The following is a 21980-nucleotide window of genomic DNA, read 5'->3' as shown; positions in this document are numbered from 1 at the left end:
GCCACTGCACTCCTCAAGTAAAAGAATATTTGCAGCGAACGGTACATGACGCCGATCATAAAACCACAATATACTACGCAAGGTACGTTTGCCGAGGTGCGTCTAAAGTATCTTTTACTACAATTGATGATAGATACTTGTCCACATCGAAAGAAGTGCTGTTAGCATTTCCATATCTACTTACTTACAAATCTGGCATCTCGCTAGAGCTGTTTGACCTTGTATATGATAGTATGTTGACAACTAAGGGGATATCAGGGGCCACCAACAACATTGTTCGCCGTCGACAGAAGCGGTACTACACCCTGTTAGCTGGTGCCGCAACCGAGATAGAGAAACGCAAGCGAGCCGACCCCCACTACAGTCAGCCTTTGCTTCTCTCGGTGGAGCAGTATATGACAGATCACGGGTGCCTTGACAGCGAGGTCATCCAAAAATTGTGGCTTACGCAAACTGCAGTGTGCAGTACGTTGGTGGAAGCTCACAGGGCGTCTGCGGAGTGCGCTAAAGTACTTAGGGTGGACCACTCGCAAAAGTTGTGTAGCAAGCTGAAGGTGTTTGGCGCAGATGGAAGCAAATAACAAGTGGCTAGCGTGCGCATGCTGTTGCTTGTCCAGAATGAAGTGGGTCAGTTGCTCGCGCGGGGTCTGACAAAGTCTGAAAACCATGAAGAAACTACCGCTATTTTGCAGCCAATTGCAAACAAGCTGGCCTCCACTTCTCATATTGAGCGATTTTGTGTGTGCGATCACGCAAATGGCATGCGCAACCTCGTGAAAAATGTTTTTGGCGAGTCTGTAGTGGTGAAATAAGACCCTTTTCACGTTATCCAGAGATTGACTGAGAAAATAAGCGATTCGGTGAAGCGACAGTGGTTATCTAAGAGACTTTCTGAAGGTTTGTACGACGTGGAGGGAAAGCTTCGATCTCCTGATGTGATGGAGCGCATGTTCACCGCTGCCTTGGCTACAATGAATCCATCGGATATCCGTGTTTCAAGTAGCGAATGGGAAGGCTGCGTCAAAAGTAATTTAGAGCAGATTCGTACTGGGGACCTGTTCGTAGAGACGAGCAACTATTGCGAAGGAGGTTGCTCTGTCCAAGTCGTCTCTACCAGTCAGCTGGAGGCTATACATTCCAAGCTTCGCAAGCTACTGGACCGTGTAGTGTCCATCGAAGTCGGTCTACGAATTCTGGACATCTTTCTTCTGCAGGTACAGCCGCAAAGTCTTCTCTTATCCGTTAAGAAAAACTCACAAACATTATTTCTTTTTTATTTTGTGGTTACAGCATAATCTGAAGGTTGGAGCAAAGTTTCGACGCAATCCCGAATTCACTGGTTGTGATTTCATGACACTGTGCCGAACTGCTGTTCTTTGCCGAGGAATAATCCCAGATTCACCTCAGCTCGAGTACATTAGCCAGTTGCTTGCAGCCCGACCGTCCGCAATTAGTCTCCAACAACAATATAGACCGGGGGCTTCGCAATGGCAAGGCCATCGTTCGTGGGAGACTCTGTACGACATGATTCCATTGCGGGTTGAATATGCTGAGGGGAATATGCTCCGCAACGATTCTGCGCTCGACGACATCCGAACAATGTTATATTCTGCATATCGAGGGTGCAAGCAAATGAATCAGCACGACTTCACCGAGAACTTGGGTCTGGAGCCAGAGTACGAGAGTACCTCTGAATTTTCTGCTCACGAGTTTGCGCTGTTGAAACAAGTGCGTGCTGAGCAACTTGCTTCTAAAGAAGCAAAGTGGGAGCAGTGTGAGGTGGTCACAACGATTCTGTATAATGCAGCGGTCAGGCGGATGGATAACCCCAGCTTAGCCATCAGGAAGCACAGTCACCAAGCGATTGCTCGGCGGTTAGCCTCTATAGATTTGCAGCTGACGCAGTGCGCGCCTAAAGCCTTAAGCAAAGAGGCTCGGACCCTGATGGTGCAAAACAAGATGGTCAACGATGAAAAAAATCGCGGAGGCGAGAGCTCGCTTCAAGAAAATTTGTTTCAGATTCTGAGATTGTCGACGGGCATCAAAAGTGTAAAGCAAGTGTACCGTTCGGTATATGATTTTGCAGCATGCACATGTCCCGACATTAATCGTAAGAGTGACGAGTTTCTTGAGCGGCGCTGGGAGTCTCTGCGCCGAGCTCAAAACTACAGTCGCAACAAGAAAACTGGAGAAAATAAATTGAAGCAGCCAAAAATTGATTCTGTCGAAGGAAGAGTCTGCGAGCAACCCGTTCAGTCAAGGCCTCTGTCACTGGCACTTGCAAATGGCTCGGCTCGATTGAATAAAGCTGCATCCAAACCCTCGCCGAAGGCCTTAATCTCCATACTGCTGTATTCAAGCTGTTCGCTATGCTAACAAAACATAAGTACACAGAGTGGTTAGGCACAGTTCAGAGTAGGTGGGGGTGCATTGGAACGCTTACCGGTGCGGTGGGTTAATGCTATCGCATGAAAACCACTTCTAGGTGCTTGGTCTGCCGAGAGCTGGTCTTGCTCCCGTCCACAAGCGCCACACTGATAGTCGCCATCTTCGACGTTGAGAACAGCGAGCTTCGTTGACGCGTTGAGCGAAGACGCAGCATTAGCGCCAGTACTAGTGCCATCTCGTCATGGTCGGCGGCTCTCTCGAGCTGCTTGTCACGTTTAGTGAGCTATGCGGAGCTTCGCTGTCTTGGTAACTTGCCTGGATACTTGTTGTGATGTAAGCTCCTGCTTGCTTTCGGGCTAATTATATTGGCTAAAATTGTTGAGAGTGTGCAGAGGACTCGGACAGTCGGCGGTGAGATTGTGCAGAATAACAACAAGCAGTTCACAGTATTACATGTCGCGTAATTTAGATCTCATACTACAGACAGATCTCTTACTTCATACTAGGCATTACAGACAACGACGGATAAATACGGCAACGCAAAACCCGGCACACATATGTTGTACTTTTTACAATAAGTAATTCAGATAGCCAATCAGTTTCGAGCGTTACACTTGACATTTGTATTCCATATGGTTTTAAGTACTTTCTCTAGATTTGTGTGAACTTTATGCTCCGTTACGTGTATTTTATGTCATTGCCTTGTACAATCTCTATCGTTCCCGACAGAGAATTCTGGCACATTTACTATGGAGGATGTCATTCAGTTATGCCGGATTTATCCGTCGTTGTCTGTAGCCAAATGATATCGCGCCATTTACCCAGCTCATCAGTTGAGTTCTCATAATACGTAGGGTATAAATAGAGCAAATGCAGCAAAAGAGGACCAGTCATTGCAAGAGAACAACCATGGAGCGCACGCCAATTCCACGGAAAGTGATGTCCCGCTCTCCAGGTCAGCAGGGAGGGCAGACACGCACAACAGGAACAGGAAAGCTGCCGAAGCAGTTTAAGCGTGTTGCTGTCTCCTTTCAACACAAGCTCAGCGTGACGCTAGCTGCCGTGGAGTAGATAGATCTAGACAGCAGTGTTTAAGGGTACCGGTAAATACCACTTTGCATGATGCACTTCAGAATACGAACATAAAATCGTCGGTACATGTACATCTCGTGTCCACTTTGCAACACAACAACTTCAATAATCAGCTATATGTAGTATGAGATCTAAATTACGGTACTAGTATCCGCTTCGCTATGGTAAGCAAAACTTCTCCAAAGGCTGGCTCTAGTACACTGCCGGGATTTTTGACGTGACGAGCGCCCGGAATACGCACCGAAAGTTTGAGGGAATCTTTTGTACATAGTTCGGTGTGCAATGTGGCAACGGCAGCGGGAACCGCGATTCGCGATGACGAGAACATTCAACGCGGTTGTTGAATGGTTTTAGAGCGGAACCTTCGCTGCCTTCTTTTGTAAGCCCCAGCTACTGTATTCGCAACAGCCACTCGTTTTTCCACCGTCGCTGCCGACGGCAGCGCCAGAACGAGTGGCCGAAATTTCTCTGCACGATGAAAATTAGCAAGCAAATGCATGCCTGTCACGTTGAAGGAGACAGCACGTCGTCTTCAGCTCAAACGTTTTTCAGAGATGGTGACGTCCTTTGGCCGATAACGGCGCTTGATGTGTCCTTCTTGTCACCGCATGTGCGGGAAAACTCTTTCGCGTCCAATCACCTGTCCAAAACGTTGCCGGGTTGCACAACCCCTCAACCCGTTTGCCTTTTTTTAAGTACGCAATTGTTGAGTTCCACCGGCAGACCATGCGCCACGCAGTGAGAGCTAATTCAACGCTACAGGTCTTGCGCTTGCGGAAGGTTTGGTTCCGCAAGTATTTCGCAGTAGAAAAGGTGGCGGTAACATTTATATTCATGAATATTATGTTTGTATCCTACTGACCGACAACACAAACTAAAAGTATCTTCTCTTTTAACGCTTTACTTTACTAGAAGTACTTTGGTTTTATTTTATTTGTCATCTTTGCCTCCAAAGTCAAGGCAACCTAGTGCCAACTTAAGTATCAACCACAATTCGTGATGCGCTCCATCTGCCTACCGGTAGTAGTATTTGGTCCCCAATTCGTTTACCAGACCTCGAACTCCAGGGAACGACTCCAAGCCTGTACATGTACGCTGATCAATACCGGTACCCGCGCCATCCCTTGTGTCGTGCTGGTTTCTTTCGACTCCATCGTACTGCGGAGCTCGAGTGCAAAATCTGTATGCTGTCCGTGATGCACACTCCTAGTCTTGGCTCGGCGAAAATCTCCATTCAGCATCGGCCAATCCACTTGGAGATACATGTATGGCAGAGAAACTGTACGAAATGTATGAAGCGTGGAGGTGTCAAACCTTTCGACGTTAAAAAGTCATCGGAAAATGTACAGCCCATTGGAGGGGGTGAAATGGCTCGCAAATCTATCGTGATGCAGAGACCAAATCGGCATCAGTGGCGTTTGAGAAGCATGAACAACCCGCAAACGTAGCCCCGAAGCAAGACTTAGGTCTACAGTTCCCTGCCTAGCGCTGGGTCGGCCTTCTAAAGGTTTTAAGGACAGGTAGAGCCACATTTAGCAACTCGATTACCCAGTTCCCAGGGATTTGCAATAGATTTGGGTGCCATGACACCCGTCCTGAAAACCGAAACATGGATGTCCATGATTTCAGCATGTTTTACATGTTTTGGAGATCTTACTTGGTTTTAGTATGCATTTATCCCTAACCCTATTCCGAAACATGGGCTGTACGGCCAGCCAAAAGTCATCGCCTTTTGTGCTGGACAGTTGTTGTTCTGGGATGAAATGAAAAGGGGGACGGACTCGGCAACTTCCAGTCGGCGTTTTGTGGCATGCCCCCAAATACTTGGACACGTCCTTGCGGCGGCTTGGGAAACTCGCGCACGTATTTAACAGTGGGCAGGCTATTTGTCAAAGACTGCTGCAACAGAATAAACAACGTCAGCACTTTAGATGAACTATTTTTTTTACTGAAGGAAGAACAGTAAGCGCTCACCTCTTGCAGAGAAAAGAGACTTTCTGCGCCTGCAACGGACCATTCGTACTCGTCTCGGTCGACGAATAAGCTTCCGTGCGAAGGCGTTTTACGTGACAGTCGAGTTGGATAAGCTGGGGTCCGTATTCGTAGGCTTTGCAGGTGTTTCTCTCCATTGTGCTGTCGAAATCACGAAAACAAACATTAGATTACATATATACCGCAGTGACTATCACATCGATAACAAAGTAACACGTACAATGTGTTTCGGGAGTACGGGGCTGCCTGCACCACTCGGCTTCGTTGTTTGAGGTGGTTGGGCGCTTGCAGGTGATGTTGACAAAGGCGCGGCAGTCGGCAGAGCTCGCTGTGTCTGCAATACCGAGTCGCTTTGAGACGTACTGAGCCCAGGCTTGTTCGCACCTGGAGTCTGGATTAAGGCGTTGAAATGCTTCTCAAGCTTAGCATTTGATACACTTTCCGGGAGTGGGGCTCTTTTCGGCGACTTTTTCGTCGGTGCATTCCGGGTTTTGGTGGCTAGAGCACGAGCTGCTCCAGTGTCAGGGAGTTTAATAACAACGCCTTTGGCGAGAGGTGTAGCCTCTAGATTAAGCGCAAGGCAAGGCGAAGACTCAAAAGACCCAATCTGCCCATCAAAATCGCTCGGAGTCGAGATCTGGAGCTGTTCCGCAGATGTTGGAGCTCCTGGTGGACGTAACGGAGGCGGAGATGAACGAGTTGGCTGCTGATGTCCAGGGCTTGGTACATTTTCATCCGGAACAATCTCTTCATCCGGCTTCGGGGTTGCAACAAGCTGGATACGAGGCTGGACAACTCCTCGTGTCTGTAGATCCAGAAGAAATTCTCGTCGGTGTTTCTGCTCAACGACAAAGCAGTTTTCACCGACTAAGAGTTCGCCGCTTTTGCTGCACAGGACGACATCTGAAGTAAGTCCCTCGTAGTCCTCCGTCCTGAACGTCGTCGTTTCATCCGCAGCTAGCGTTGAAGCCTTTGAGCTTTTGGTGCCGCCTACACGTTTCCCATCTCGAGTTCCCTGTCGACTGTGCTGAAGCCGTGAGCGCGACCCTCTTGCCCCGAAAGCTGTCATCATGGCTTCCTCCTTGTCAAGAGAGACCGTTGGATCGGCCAGGGACCGCAACTTTAACCGTAGATCGCTCTTGCGATTGAGCTCGTCCTTGGATCGTCGGACCGACTCGCGCGTGTTCAAGTCGCGTTCAATGTCCGCTCGTTGCTGCAACTCGCCAAAATCCACGGCCACTCGCGCAGTACCAGCCACGGACGGCGGTGGGGACGGACTCTTCGTAGTTGAAAATGCTCCTGGCAACCAGGAGGCGTTGTTACTGGCAGTACCGGTCGAGCATTGCTGACTGCCAATCCAGGACGAGTTCATCAGAGACTCGCCACCTCGATGCAAGTCGTAGATCAGCGACATCCTGGGCACTTTCGGCACTGCGCCCCAAAGCGACGCTGAGGCTCGCGACCCGCCAAACTTTGACCCTCCAAAGCGCGATTCCGTCCGCGAAGACGCTCGAGACGCGGCGTAGTTGCCGTAGATGGACGTCTTCACTGCGGCGGCGTAGCTCTGCTTGCGTCTCTTGAGTCTCTTTCGGACCAGCTTTGACGCGTGGCGGTCGCTTGACGCAGCAACGGGCTGCGAGTCGCGTTGGAAGCGCAAGTCCCCGCCCTCCAGCACGTCCTGGGCACTTGTGAGGATCGGCAGCAACATTTGATCAGCGAGGCCCTTTACAGCGAAGGAAAACTGTGGGCGCAACAAACATATTTTAAAGCCAGAAAATGACTTCGGGGTAACGAGAAAACGACCAAAAACACGGTTGTATCGTACGATTCGGTCGGCTTCGTGTGGCTCAATTGGGTCGTGCAGGTGTACGGCCTTGTCGAGAGTGGTGTGGAGAACAATCATGATGGCCGCATCTCGTGGGATCTGAGCGAGTAGAGTAGAAAGCAAAAAGGGTGAGCAGGCAAAAGGACGACAGACGAAACTGCTACAGCCAACTAACTCACCGCGCGCTTTGCCCTATGAGTGTCAATGTGCGGGACTTCCACATTGGCTGGTGGGGCGAGTAAGGGTGCAGCTTCGACCGCGTGTTTGTTGGCCTTGGTGGGTGCAGTTTTGCCCATGCTCGGGCGGATGACAAGCGCTGGGGTCGGCCTCAACGAGGTGGGACCCTTGTGCTCCTGGTGGCGCAGCTATTCTAAGAGCCGCGCTTTTTGGCCAATCGAACGCGTTTGCGAATGGAGAGTTTAGTGGCCCGACTTATGGATTAGGAAATGGCTCGGAAATGGGTTAGTGCAATCATAAATTACGAGCGTAATTTAAATGCCAAAATTTCAAGGTCGTCCTTAGGTGCGTAAATAATTTAAGTTCGTAGTTTTAAGTTCGTTTTCATTTAAGTACGATATAACTAAGTTCGGTCGCCTTGAGCCGCTCATTTCCAAAAGAGCGCAGTTGGACGGAGGCCGCGTGGATCACGGATTCTCGCGCACCAGGAACGGAACTGAGGCAGCACGCGGCGAAGAGGAACTAATGGCCCCTGCCCGGAGGGCCACTATGCACGATACGCAGCAAGTTTTACTAACGAGCTGACGGCAGGAGGTTTGGAGTGTCTTACAATGCGTGTGTATGTACATTAAAGGGAGGTCTATGCGGGAGCTAAACGACGGCATCAACTACGTGTATTCTGCCCTCGGAATGGGAAAGGACAACGAAAAAGACGAAGACTTCGTGGTCGAGGACGGAGAGGATGATGATGAAGAAGAGGCGCTCTCCTTCGATGAATCTGACTCTCGATCAAAAGCTGGTGAGGCCATGATATGTACATTCGCCGACACTTAATGTACTTAATGCTGGATATTGTGCGATGTGCGTGTTTTAGCAGGAAAGTCGCGCAAGGGGAAGAAGCAGAACCACGCAGGTGAACGAGGACGAAAGAGAACCCCAGGTATCGGCGAAAGGCAGCTTCGCATTAAGAGGTTGCTTTATTATGTATTATTGACACTGCTGAACCTTTGCTTATCTGTGTAGATTCTGTGCTCGACAAAATGAGAAAACATCAAACAAAAGAATATTAATGAACCTAAGTACGAATCGCGATTTAGACACACCAATCAAAAGAGGGGCGTCTCCTCTTTCATTTGAGCCCACCCACGCCTCCCAGGAGTTGAAACCGACGAAGTTATAGGCCCTCAGAAAAATTATCTCCCTTCCCAAAGCAAAAATGGAATTTTTTTTGGGGTGAAGTAAAGGTAAAATGGGCCGGCGGTTCGAATGGTACTCTCGGATTCGTCCATTTCCGAGCAGAACCTGCTTAAATCGCGTCTTAAAGTTATTACCCCGAGTTAGTGACACGCATATGTCGATAAGTAACAATTTGTTTGAGAAATGGATGGAAGTATCATTTTGATCCCCTTAGACTGCAGCAGCTTATTCGCTGTTTGTCTTTCTCTTTTTCGTCGCTGCACTCGTGTTGCCTTCGTTTCTTCCTCGGCGGTCGCTGTTCTGCTTCGCGGCCTTTGCCATTGCTGCCCGATGCTCTCTGCGAGCTTGTTTTGCTGATTTAGCGTCGTCCTGCTGGTCTTGGCTTGGGGCAGCGTAGATAGGATCATCCTGAAACTCATCAGGGACGTACGGGCGGATCTTGCTGTAGAGCTCGGTCATCTTCTCCGCATTTAGCGACGGAGGGCTCAGGTCCTCCAGGAAGTGGGTGAGCATCCGCTCCACCATAGTGCTCTCTGTCAATACCCCGTCAACCTTGCGCCGTAGATCCTGCTCCACGGGCTCGTCGTCTGGTCCCTTCTTGCACTGCACTACCCCGGGTTTGGCCGTCTCCATACGAAAGATCTGGTACTGCTGTACCCCCACTAGCTTCTTGTAAAGTTCCGTCACGAGCGGCTTGTAGCTCTTGAAGAACTCGTTCCCACGCGAGATGTGCACTTAGATGGTCGAAGTGGCTGCCTCATTGACAGCGGATACGATGTGGTCCATCGTCCAGCAGTCTGCGCGGCCAACGTGGCGGCGAATGTGGCCAAAGCCACGGTCGCAAGAGTTCTTGGTATGGCCCTTCACGAAGAACTTGTAGTCGATGCGGTCAAAGACACCCATCTGAACTTGAGTAAGAAAAAACTTGATAACATGATTGTTCTTGTTCTGGCCTGAGCAATTGTCCGCGTACACAATGAGATGCTTCTTGCCGGCAGGGAGCAGCACGGTGCGAATGAAGTGCTGAAGCATTAAGTTGATCTGGTCGCTTCCTTTTCCACTCACAAATTCGTCGTAGACGTAGTTCGTCTGCACTCCCTCGTTTTCGTAGAAAATTCCGAAGACGTTCACTGCAAGCAGTGAACAGAAATACCACTGCGACGGAGTGGTGGTGACCGAAGGAATCGTCAAATTCTGCGAAAAATCCATAACAATCACTGCAACATCACCGCTGCTTCCATCGCTTGCATGGACAGCAGCTTTGTCCATCTTGTACTCGCGTCTATAGATAACAACAAATCAAAATGTTACCAATGGTCAAGTGAAACGTTCTTGGTAGATCAATTTGATATCTATGTCCTCGTACCTCATTCGACGTGCAGACTCCGTGTGTTGGCCCAGCTCCTCCACTTGTTTAGCAGAAGCCCCGCGACGCATCCTCGACTGGTAAATGGTGCACAAGTCACACACACATTGGACTGAGCGGAACGGATCTTGATGTTGGGGCAGTGGACGGACAGCAACTTGCGGAAAGTGGAGCGTGCAGGCTCACAAACGCGCAAACCGAGACTCACAAACTTGTGCATCTCGTCGTACAGAGTCTCCCAGGTAAACGTAGCAGGTAGCAGCGTGCAGTCTTCACGACTGTAGTACTTCTCCATCATACCGTTCTTGGTTTTCTGCATGCGCACCCTCACGTGCACCATCTCGCCGACTTCAGCAGCAAACTCCTTGAACCACTTGACCAACCAAACTAGATAGATCTTCGAAGTATTCTTGTTGAGCCGATTGCCGTGCACCTTGGCAGCAATGTTGCCGTCACGCACGCGCCTTTTGTAGCGCTGAATGGTAAGCGGCTGCACGCCGAGGCATCGGGCAAACGAAGGACGGCGCACGCGCCCAACGAAAGGTAAGTAGTAGTGAAACTTCTCGCGTTCATCATTGCCACGACGTCTCTCGGCTGTGTCTGTCTGCATCAGCACGCCAAGAAGCGTCAGGATGCAAATCGTCTTCTCCGGCTTGGACATCTGCCCCAGCGAGCACATCAACCACTCCAACTCGCCCGCTTTGCCTTGCAAGCAGCGCCGCTCGCGCACGTCGTCTCGAATCAGGTTCGTCACGCACTGCTGGACATCAACGTCAAGCAAATTGATACTGATGTCCTCTTCCTCCTCATCCGCCTCGCTCTCTGCGCTCTCTCCGGTCACATCTTCCTCACCAGCGGAGCCGACGTTATCACTCCAGTCCTTGTCGTCACTTTCGTCGGGCTCTTCGCTGTCTGGCTCCTCGCTCTCCTCCTCGCCAGAGCTAGCGTCATTGAGCACGGCTTCAGCGCCCGAGGCGTTCTGCGCGAGTTGGACTTCGACTTCTTGCGACGGACAGCTATCCGGACTTGACAGCGCCGCACCGTTCGTAGGGGCACTGGGGGCTGGCGTGGGGGAAGGCGTGGAGCGTGTCTCCGGAGCAGAAGACTCGGCGGAGGCTGGCAGCGTGGGTGAGGGTTCGTGAGAGGACATCGTAGCAGGATCTTCTTGTGGTCTCAGGTTCTTGAGTGAGCAAGCTCAGTTTAGTGACAGTTTGATTTTCAAAACACAAATCGGCCGTTTTCTCGAAACTTCATATAAGTACGAATATCGATGTCCTAACTTTAAACGCGATTATCTCGATAACTCTAAATGGCGCATTAGTATCATTTGGTTCTGGGTTGTCTCAAATGAAGTCGACCATGGCGATTCCTCATGATGCTCCAATTCATTGGCGAAAATGTGAATCCTGTAAGGTCATTCGGAGTGTTGCTTGTGACCCTGACAACGGACGATTGATATGTCTTTGCAGTGCACAAGCCGCGCAAGAATTCCAAGAACAGAAGACAGCAGGAAGCACCAAAACCAAAGCAAGGTATTGTTAAACTAGGCTCATTAAGCAAGGTATTGTTAAGCTAGGCTCATTATGGTTGCTTTATCATTTAAGATCGCTTTAATATCATGTATGGTTGCTTTATTTTTGCCTAAAGTGCCTGCTAAGCGTCGGATGAACGAGACGCTGAAGCGTCATTCTTCTCAGGTGGTGGAGCATACCTCTCCATCTCCTCGTCAAGGCACGAAAAGCTCTGGGCACGGCCAACCACTCCCGTTTGAGCTTGGTAGCGGCAGCAGACTCTCTAAGCGTCCAAGTTCGGGCGAATATATGCCGCGTAAAGGGCGTAGCAAGTATCCGGATACGTCAAAGGTCAATGAAGAAGAGCTGATCGAGAATGTCGTTCCGGCGTTTGCTCCAGAGACATGCTTCGCTCGTTGGACAGACTTCGAGAAAAGCTTCACGGAATACAAGCGAATGCATAACTTGAGATTTCGAGTGCGATCGTCTGAAACTACACAGCAATACAACAAGTACGGCAAAGTACCTTTTGGTTTCACTTACTTTTATTGACGATATATATGTGTGTGTTTGCTATTCTGTAGTACACACATGGACCAAATGTCTACGCAGTTCGAGTTTACCCACAAGATCTACCGTTGTTCCCTCGGAGTCACTCAGCCGTCTAGATCAAAAGGACATCGCAGTCGAAAGTCAGCATTCTGCAAATGCAACGCCCGGCTGACGGCTATTGTTGTGCCCATTGCGGCTAACCAGTATGGGATCGTGGTGAGGAAGCAAGTAATATGAACTCATATTGACAATGAATGATTTCGTTCTAACATGCTTGTGCCGCTTACAGAATCATACACATTCGCATGCTACAATCGCTGCGCTCGCAACTACGCCTTCGAAGCCTTTGCATGACAAGCCATAGTTAACTCTGCCTGCGACAGAGATACGGTTGCCATATCGTCAGGATGATGCCATGCTGGATCCAGATTGTAGTCCAAAGGTGCCTCCTTCGCCCGATTCCCCGGTGCCGGATGAGCTATCTTCTGACGAGAAGTACTCGCATGCGAAGACGTGGTTAGAGCCTCTGCTTCAGGAGTTATCCAAGCTACCGAGCGCAAATTACTACCAAGAACTAAGTTCCCTGGAAACTACTTTGAAAATGGAAATCATACGGAAAAAACGCGCTCCGATTCGACGGATGCAGCCACCATTGGCAGTGATGGAGAAACCTTGGGTGAGAAAATGGAGGGACCAGTTGCTGGAGATCCGGCTGATTCACATGTGGCACAGAGCCCACCAACAAAGCTGAAAGAGATTTTGCAGAGCCGATTGAAGAAAGAAGACGTGAGCCTTGACGACTTTGACCAGTGGGCACGCAATACTTCCAACGTCAAGGGTGTGGCCGCACTAATGGAAAAGTATCCTATGCAGCTCAAGGAACAGGACATCACGGCGCTTACTATAGAATGCCAATGGGAAGCGACGCGTCCAGTTACCTATATACACGCCTTCGTTCTTCCGGTTAACCTCACACACGCGCTCGAAGATGCAATCAAGACCGCAAGGATTGTGCAAAAGCAGCCCGATCCTCTGGATACCAGAGTTAAGAACCAAGGTATTGTTCTTGATCTTGTCGCTTCCGTCAATACCACAACATTGAAGTTCAGCGGGTAAGGTTGTTTTTACGTTATTGTTGCTGTAGTATGGTTGCTTTAGTATGGTTGCTCTAACACTCCATTGTTTTAAGCGCGTATGTGGGTGCATTAACAGCGTTCCATTCGATGAAGAACAAGGCACGATTATGGATTTACGACATCAAGTGGCTAGAGCAAGATTAGAGAAATGTTAAGGTGGATGTGGATCTTTTTGGACCCGAAACAGGAACGGCTGAATTATCCATGGGTGACGTGTGCGCGCGACACCAGATACTCGCGAACGAGGTTATCTCTAAGTTTTCATCGAGTTCACTAGCCTCTGAATTCGTCACGACGTCTGGTAAGGGTCGGGTAAGTTTCGATAACCTCGTGGGTGAAGTCTGTGAAGGTTGGCTGAATGATGCCCCAATAGATTTCTGCATGGAAATGCTGAGTGGAGTTGTGGGGCAGTGCTACGCGCTTTCGTCATTGACAACAGCCGTCGGATTTCCAAGGGCGCGAATAACACCAATTTGCTCTATCGAGTTCATCCTACTACCAGTCCTCTTGCACGGAAACCATTGGGGCGTTATAATTGCCCAGCTTCACTACGCCAAGGCTACGGACAAGTTGAGCGTGCGTGGATATATGTATGAACCTCTAATTGACGACGCTTACCACGAGGACATAGAGGCAAAGTGGAATGGTATTGCAGACGCCAATAATGAGTTAGTGGAAGAAGGTCTCCGTGGATTCGTACAGAGGTGGCACCAAGCTTCGGCCCCTCGCACCCGCCTACTGATGAAACCTTTTAAGTGGATCGATGGTCCACAGCAACCTGACTGCTCCAGCTGTGGAGTCATGGTGGTGGCACACACATACAGCTTTTTAACACACAACCTGCTGTGGCAACAGACCAATGTATCTAAGAGTGATGTGAAGGTGATGCGCCTACGAATGCTGTGGATTATTATGTGCAAGTCGCGCCAAGGCCGTAAATCGCGTGCCACAGCGGATAAGGTGAAGAACATTCATCAGCAACTACTCGTGCAGCTTAAGTAGGACGTCAAACCGAATATATAGCCGTGTTTGGTTTCCATTAAGCTGTTTCCGCCATGTTCTAGTAGCCCATCGTGTCTTTACTGACCTCTATGGCAGTTCCATAGCTGCTCTTGGTAACGTTTGAGGAAGTTGACAAAACCCAACATTCAATGGTTTAGCCAGATTCTCTCCCTAGCTATTTTCATGCCATTCGTGCGTGTTAGTGCTGGTGACAGAATGTTCCTGTCAATCATTGCAGTGATACAGGGTCTCTTCAAAAATCGCCAAGTCTTGGGGATGTGTGACACATAACACTGTGTATCGCACGTAGTTTAGTGTACAGTACATCGGTTGGGCGTCACCACGATATCTCTAAATTTAGAGATCTTGTCAAAACTCATGACGAAGGCGACGTATCCCTGTCATTTACGCGTCATTTTAAATAAATTACCGGGTGTCAGCTGGTTTTAGGGTTGCTTTAGGCCTTGTGGTTGCTTTAATTTCTGTCGTGTTGTCGTCATATGGTTGCTGTAACGCCATTCCTCGGAAATGGCTCGGACGTAAGTCGGGACACTAAACGTTCGACTAAACGTTCGGTTGGGTTGGTCGAAAAGTACCGGTGAAAAACCAGTCGTTGTCAAATTGGCGTTTTTGACAATTGTTTTCGACGAAGTGGCTGCGATGGCCAAGAAGATGAGCAAGAAGACGGCGAGGGCTGTCACTTTCATGTGGCGTAGTTTTTGACAGAACTTTTTAGACGATTCATTTTTGACAATAATTGGACAAAAAACCATTTCACAAATTACAGTAACACACAATTTAGAGTGACCCAAATTCTGACTGACCAAATAAAAATGGACCAAATTGACCAAAATTCAAGCAAATCAAAATATTCCCTCCAACACGAACACTGCAAAACCCACGGTTCGGACGACCCTGAACCTGCAACCTGAGCCACCATCAAAATGGCCGCAGTAGTACGCCGTCCCGGTGTGCTGCTCGGCGGCGCGGCGCTCTACGCGGGCGTGGCCTTCGCGACGTATGTGACGCTGTACGACCCGAAGAAAAGCGGCGCCAACGCCGACGCGCCGCACGTGGACGACGCCCGGCGGCTGCAGGTGTTCGACGCGAACGCGGCGCAGTACGACCGCGAGGTGGACTGGGACGAGCGGCTCACGGGCATCTCGCTCATGCGGCGCTTCCTGCTGCGGCGCGCGCGCGGCCGCGTGCTGGAGGTGGCGGTCGGCACAGGCCGCAACCTGGCCTTCTACCCGCCGAGCGCAGATGTGGTGCTGACGGACTTCAGTCGGGGCATGCTGGACCAGGTTTCGACTGCGCAGCGGCAGCAAGTGGCCAGCTGCGAGCTGCGCGTGATGCGCGCGGACGAGCTGGCGTTCGGCGAGGGCGAGTTCGACACGGTGGTAGACACCTTCGGGCTCTGCAGCATGGACGACTCGGCGCGCGCGCTGCGGGAGATGCAGCGCGTGTGCAAGCAGGACGGCCGCATCCTGCTGCTCGAGCACGGGCGCAGCAGCTACGCGTGGCTGTCGGGCCTGCTGGACAAGTTCGCGGACCTGCACGCGCAGAAGTGGGGCTGCCACTGGAACCGGGACATCCTGGCGCTGGTGGAGCAGGCCGGCCTGGAGGTCGAGACGGTGCACCGCTTCCACTTCGGCACGACCTACTACATCGTCGCCAAGCCTGGACGCGGCGCTGCTGCAGCTGCTAGTGATGATGAGGAGGAGAAGGAGACGGAGGAGAAGTAATTGATACGGAAAGGATGTTAAGAGGGACGATGTTCTTTTTGCACCGCTGTCACAGCCAGAGTATGGGTGTGGTGGTCTGCATCTCCGGGGTGGCTTCAGTTGGCATGTACGTACATGTATGCGCTGTAGGACCCTAGCTGCGCTTGTTTGTTGACTTTGAACCGCAAAGTTGAAGTCAAATCCTTGGCCAAGCGGGGTGGGAAACCTCCTTGGACGGACCATTAATGATGGCGCTTCTGGGTCGTGGATGCAGCAGCCTGTGGCGCTTCTGCCGAATAAGTTTTGTGTTGACTCCGCCTCATTATAAGGGAGTTTGGGGGCTTACAGATGTGTACCGTATTCTTCACCTTACGACTGTGGGGGGGGGGGGGGGGGGGGGGGTTTGCCGCCGGGCAATTCACGGAACGTGCTGGGCTTGTTGGCACTTATCTACTTATCTGGCCGAGTATTGAACGCGGAGGCACTCATTTCTTCTAAAACGAACTGTAGCTGCATGAGATGGGATTCACTTCAAGCAAGTTCCTTTTGTACTTTTGTACTCAAGTCCTACAACGTCGACATCGACCCAATTCGAAGTATATTTGTGGTGATGTGCACTAGTGTATTTCTATCTCACTACAGACAACGCACCACTGAATGGCATCCTCCATAGTAAATGTAAGACATTTACTATAATGTAAGACATTTACCATGGAGGATGCCATTCAGTGGTGCCGGATTTATCCGTCGTTGTCTGTAGTGAGATAGAAATACACTAGTGCACATCACCACAAATATACTTACCAGAATTCTCTGTCGGGAACGATAGAGATTGTACAAGGCAATGACATAAAATACACGTAACGGAGCATAAAGTACACACAAATTTAGATAAAGTACTTAAAATCATATGGATTACAAATGTCAAGTGTAAATCTCGAAGATGATTGGCTATCTGAATTACTTATTGTAAAAAGTACAACATATGTGTGCCGGGTTTTGCGTTGCCGTATTTATCCGTCGTTGTCTGTAACTCAGTGACGACTTCTACGCGTCATTTCATGACTTCATCTTTGACGAACTACTATAACAAACATATTCTATATCACTCCTTAGCTCACATTGAGCTGGGCGTTCACCTCCAAGTGCCCTCCGTCGCGGGCGATGGGCACCCACATGACGAGCGAGCCTCCGCCCGTGCCTGGAAGTCCCAGGAAACCGGGACGCCACCGATCCAGGTACAGCGTCTTGCCACCCAGAGCCGTGACATTTGATTTCCACTGGGCAGTGCCTCCAGCTTTGACGTCCACTTCGTCGACCTTATCACCTCCAGACATGATGTTGACCGTCACATCCTTCGTGTCCTTGCTCTTGAAGTTAATAATGACAGCGCCGTCGCCCTTCCTGGTCCACGAGAGCGTGCTGTTCTTGAAGGCCTTATGGAGCGCGTTCATGCCCAGAGTGGCGGCCTCATCGCCATCGTCGATCTCGCCCATGAACTGCGTCGGACCGCAGATCGTCTGGAGATATTCGGCAAACAGCGTCGACAGATCTGTGGGGTCGATGAGGACTGAAGCGACTGAGACGAAGGTGATGGCGTTGTCCAGCCACACGTAGGCGTTGTGCTTGGCGGCCATGGACGTACCGTTGTCGCTCTTGCCGTCCTTGATGAGGTCGTCGATTATCACTCCATAGGTCTTGCGCAAAGTCTCACGGGTCTTGTAGGCGGTGGCCACCGACGACTCGGAGGCCATTTGGTTCATGCAGTTGTTGGTCACCGTGGCGACGTCGTACAGCATCAAGTCCGACTGGCTGAGCTTCAGGCGTAGCTCCGACTCCTTGATCTTGGGGTTGTCCTCGCGGTACTCGTTCACCGTCATCCAGACCTGGCTCGTCAGCGACCGCAGTTGATCACCGCACGTCGTGTTCTGGTCCATTCCCGTTTGTAGACTCGAGATCTCACCATCCGTGATGGCCTCGGCAGCCTCCGTGAAGTTGGCCCTCTTCATGAAGGCCTTGAACTTCTCCCAACTGTTAATGATGTCGTCGTCGTAGCTGAGCACCAGCAGCAAGATGTATTGAGCAGTGGGGAGCAGACCACGCGTCATCCTCAGGCCGGCAGGGTAGCTCTTGCCCTGGCACACCCAGATCGCAGCGGGCAGATCGCCGACGACAAAGTTCGTCTGGTAGAGCAGCAGTAGAAGCTTCTCCTGAGACGTCTGCGGCTCGTTCACCATTTGGTTACGCGTGAAACGCACGATCGCTCTCACTGCGACGAGCATCATGTTGACACAGTTGACAGCCGTCGACACGGTCTTGCCGAGCTTGGCGAGCGTTCCAAAGACGCCGAAGCTGGCCGAACTCAAGATGGACATGGCCAGAGCCGACACCTTGGCGATAGTTTCACGCCCGCAGTCGTTGTTCTGCTGGATGCACTGCATCCCGCACTCGACCGGGTAGTCCATGGGGCACTCGGTCCAGCACGTGTTGGTCAGGTCGTTGCGGTCGTAGTTGCTGGGGCATGTCTTCATGATGTGAGCTTCGCGATAGCACGCCGAATCAGCCGATTGGCTCCATGGTCCGACCCAGTTGCGGTACGTCGACGGGTACTTGCTCACGGCCTTGGAAGGCAAGGCCATTTCACTCAACGGAGGCACTGAGTCCGACGACGAGGACCCGGAGAAGGTCGGAGCTACAGAACTGCCGGCGCCCGAGGAGGAATCAGAGTCGTCGGACGAAGTAGGCGCGGCCGTAGCTCTGGTGGTGGAGGCCGGGGCCGCAGAGTCTTCTGAGCCAGAGTCCGAGTCCGAAAACTCCGAGCCGTGGCCCGAGGAGATCAAGGACTTGACGGCGTCCATGTAGTCGGAGCCCATCATATCCTTGAGCACTTCGGGTGACAGGGTCTCGAGGCCCGTGTTCGATCCGGTCGAGGCGGTGGTATCGTTGTCATCGTTCCAGAAGGTCCAGTCGATGGCTTGTGTGCTGGTGGTCGCGGCGATCGCCGTCAACAGGAGGAATGCGGCCTTTGATCGAACCATCTTGAAGTTTCTGTCTGCGCCGGGGACCTGGACACGTAGCGGCGATTGCCCAAGTGTCTCTGTGTCCGAGGATGCAAAAGGAAGAATGAGCCCATGTGTGCCGGTTGAAAGTCGCCTGGCCTTTCGGAATCGCTGCTGTCGGGCACCTGGAGGCAAGCCGATTTGCGGAAGAGAGGTGATGGACGTTGCTCTTGCTGCTGCTACGTACTGCAAGAAATCGAGCCGGACACCGCTCGATTTTAAACCCATACATAAAATGCAGAAGAGAACGACCAGATGGGGGAACCGGCAGTTTGTAACGCATTTTTTGTATGTTCTGGGGCTTAAAGCTTAGGACTATATTGTTGTTTAACACCCTCAGCTCTTGTTGCACATGCATTTACAGCGTGTGAGCCGACACCAGCAGCGGAGTAGCGACCTCATAAGCATAATTTCTCAACGTATAAACCTCGGCATCACGAATAGGTTTAACACCATATGACGTTGAAGTTGAAACGGCAGGAAGGAAGCTCCCATTACGTGGGCCGGGCCCCTGTTGCACTAAAATGTACATGTGAAGCAAAACTCGGATGTATTGGGGCAACAGCAAGTAACCTACAACGCTTGTCTTTAGACACTTCTTTCATAGGATTCAAACCCCAAACAGTAATTTAAGATCAGTCAAGTGATCTCGATTAGTGCAGCGTATAGGGTTCTACTGCTAAAAGTGATCCCATGTCAATGATGTTAGTGTTTGCAAAAAATAGTAATGGACACGTACAAGAACCGGGAACATAAAAAACATAAATAATTGCTTACTTTTATTGTTACAAGAACAGAAAGATTCCTCCATCAGCACAGTATATGTATATGTTGCCACAAGGATGCGTTTTATTGTTATCACAAGTTAGAATACTAATTTGTGTTTTATGACTGACGAATCGACGACTCAGAAATGGAAGAATTCTTAGTTTTTGTGACCTGAAGAGCGACATGCATTTTTTTTCTCTTGGGCTCATTTTTGTGGTGGGAAAAAGGTCACATTGAAGTTTGATCCCACTCGTACAAGGCGACACAACAAACCGCCCTCTTATCAAGACGACCGTCACCAGTGAGCAGCGAACCCGTAGTCCGTACAGCCTGTACAGACATGCTTGTATCAGTTGCGCCTCGCCAGGATACTGCTTCGGATGACAGTGTTGGTCATGGCTCCGTTAAACTCGTCAGCTACAGGTGTCGAAACGGCACAATGCACATTGCCTTGTGTACTGTACGTGTATTAAAATTCACCAGCTGCCTCGTCAGGTGATCATGTTTAGGATCTGATCGTTGCTCTGTCGCGTCCTTGTTTTCCTGTATCGGTCAGTTTCTTCTGAAGGATTGTCATTCTGGATGTGTTTCCCTCGGTACATGGCCAAGATGGCTTGTGGACAAAAGATGAAGACGAAGTCCTGGAGAAATGTGCGCCTTCCTGTTATGCGCTGGCACTACAGTAGCGATATAACAGAGTGCGGGTGCTGGTTGGGCCTCTGCGACCTTCACTGCATCTGTCTTGCCGGACGAAAACTGCCGATTCGGTGTACAGACAACGACGGAAAAACCCGGGATCACTGAATGTCATAGCCCATAGTAAAATGCAATGAAATCCCCGTCCGTTTCCACTGTAAAAACACTTTTGACCGACATAAAATACACAACAATGTTCATAAAACACACAACAATCCATATAAAGTACACTAAAGCATATGCTATACAAAGACCAAGTCTACTGGTCAAATCGAATTGGCTGACACGACGCTGTTGTACACTGCACGACTTTGTCCTCCGGATTTTAGTGTCGCCCGGATTTATCCGTCGTTGTCTGTAGTATCTTTTGTTGAAGCAATGTGTTGAAGTGGTCAAAGCTCTGCCTACATGTACTTCAACCCATTTTTGTATGCTAAAATAACGAAATGTTAAACTGTTGCCAAAACACCACCGCAAAATGGAGACGATCCGCTGGAAATTAATCTTAATTAAGGACTAAAACATCCACCTGCCCACCTTGATGCTCTAGCGACCGTCATCGTTGTGCCCATCAGCACTACATATACAGTAGATTAACATTACTGAAGATGTACATACTAAATAGACGGGGGTGCGTGCAAGATGCCAAAGATGTCCACACACCAAGGTAAAGAAGCATTTTGACGTCAATACATGCAACCTTGGGATACCATAAACAAATACGATTAGCAGTGATTGCCGTACGCACACATTCGATTGTCGTCAGCGTATTATGATAACTTTTACAAAACCCGCAAATTTGACTGAGCATTTAGAGGACATCCTATATAGTCGCAGCAACATTGTTGGGTCAATACTTATTAAGTCTCGCTGCCCAATATTGGCCAGATAATGCTGCTGCGACTATATTGTATGCCCTGACCAGGTCTAAAAACATACAAGGTGTCACAATTTTTGGATCAACTATTATAACGCAGACATTATAGTGTGGCCACAGCGTACGCAAAGTCGACAGTACGGCCGGCATACGGTCTTACCAAAACAGTGCTCTACAGAAACGCATTGCTGTACTTCTACGAGAGCGCCCCACCGTAATAACCTCAGTCTCAAGGGTATATATTAATGCGTGGTCGACAAATACCGTTTGGCGATCGATATCACGGCTTTGTAGATACATGTACATGCACGCGCGCGCGATCAGAATTACGACTTGAGCACTTAAGTAGTACGCGGCGATGCATTGTCTTCGATAGCGCGACACACTATTTTCAGTCTTTCTATGTAAATGAAGGACGGGAAAAGCACCCGATATTTTAACAATAATTATTTGAGTTTGATCGTTCTACATATCAAATTACAATACAAGGTGATATTATGTATTGTGAATATCTTAATATGATAGATTAATCGTCATTAATTCAACTAACTGGTAAGAAAAGATTGGAAGATTGCCAAGATTGGACGGCCGCCAAGATTGGAGGATCGCAATAATTGA

The 21980-nt window shown here is 49.9% G+C and overlaps 5 protein-coding genes across 5 annotated transcripts; 2 read left to right on the top strand and 3 right to left on the bottom strand.

Annotated features, from left to right (window-relative positions):
* Nucleotides 1–5665: 5665 nt before the first annotated feature.
* PHYSODRAFT_488570 (hypothetical protein) lies at nt 5666–7180 on the bottom strand (the record flags this gene model as incomplete). Its single annotated transcript, XM_009526852.1, has 1 exon — nt 5666–7180. The coding sequence occupies one exon, from the start codon at nt 7178–7180 to the stop codon at nt 5666–5668; it is 1515 nt and encodes a 504-aa protein (XP_009525147.1).
* A 1716-nt stretch (nt 7181–8896) lies between these two features.
* On the bottom strand, nt 8897–11187 carry PHYSODRAFT_249657 (hypothetical protein; the record flags this gene model as incomplete). Its single annotated transcript, XM_009526851.1, has 4 exons — nt 8897–9382; nt 9446–9953; nt 10038–10114; nt 10144–11187. 4 exons carry the CDS (start codon nt 11185–11187, stop codon nt 8897–8899), a joined length of 2115 nt encoding a protein of 704 aa, XP_009525146.1.
* Nucleotides 11188–11851: 664 nt separating this feature from the next.
* Nucleotides 11852–12067, top strand: PHYSODRAFT_415448 (hypothetical protein; the record flags this gene model as incomplete). The annotated part of the gene is made up of 1 exon (XM_009526850.1): nt 11852–12067. A coding segment is annotated over one exon (216 nt), but the record flags the coding sequence as incomplete, so codon positions are not given.
* Nucleotides 12068–15182: 3115 nt separating this feature from the next.
* Nucleotides 15183–15983, top strand: PHYSODRAFT_314102 (hypothetical protein; the record flags this gene model as incomplete). The annotated part of the gene is made up of 1 exon (XM_009526849.1): nt 15183–15983. The coding sequence occupies one exon, from the start codon at nt 15183–15185 to the stop codon at nt 15981–15983; it is 801 nt and encodes a 266-aa protein (XP_009525144.1).
* Nucleotides 15984–17074: 1091 nt separating this feature from the next.
* Nucleotides 17075–19000, bottom strand: PHYSODRAFT_494985 (hypothetical protein; the record flags this gene model as incomplete). The annotated part of the gene is made up of 2 exons (XM_009526848.1): nt 17075–18605; nt 18807–19000. 2 exons carry the CDS (start codon nt 18998–19000, stop codon nt 17075–17077), a joined length of 1725 nt encoding a protein of 574 aa, XP_009525143.1.
* Nucleotides 19001–21980: the final 2980 nt, after the last annotated feature.

Source organism: Phytophthora sojae (assembly GCF_000149755.1).
Source record: "Phytophthora sojae unplaced genomic scaffold PHYSOscaffold_3, whole genome shotgun sequence".
NCBI classification, from domain to species: domain Eukaryota; phylum Oomycota; class Peronosporomycetes; order Peronosporales; family Peronosporaceae; genus Phytophthora; species Phytophthora sojae.
The sequence above is the reverse complement of the archived record's forward strand: the minus strand, read 5'-3'. Positions and strand labels throughout refer to the sequence as shown.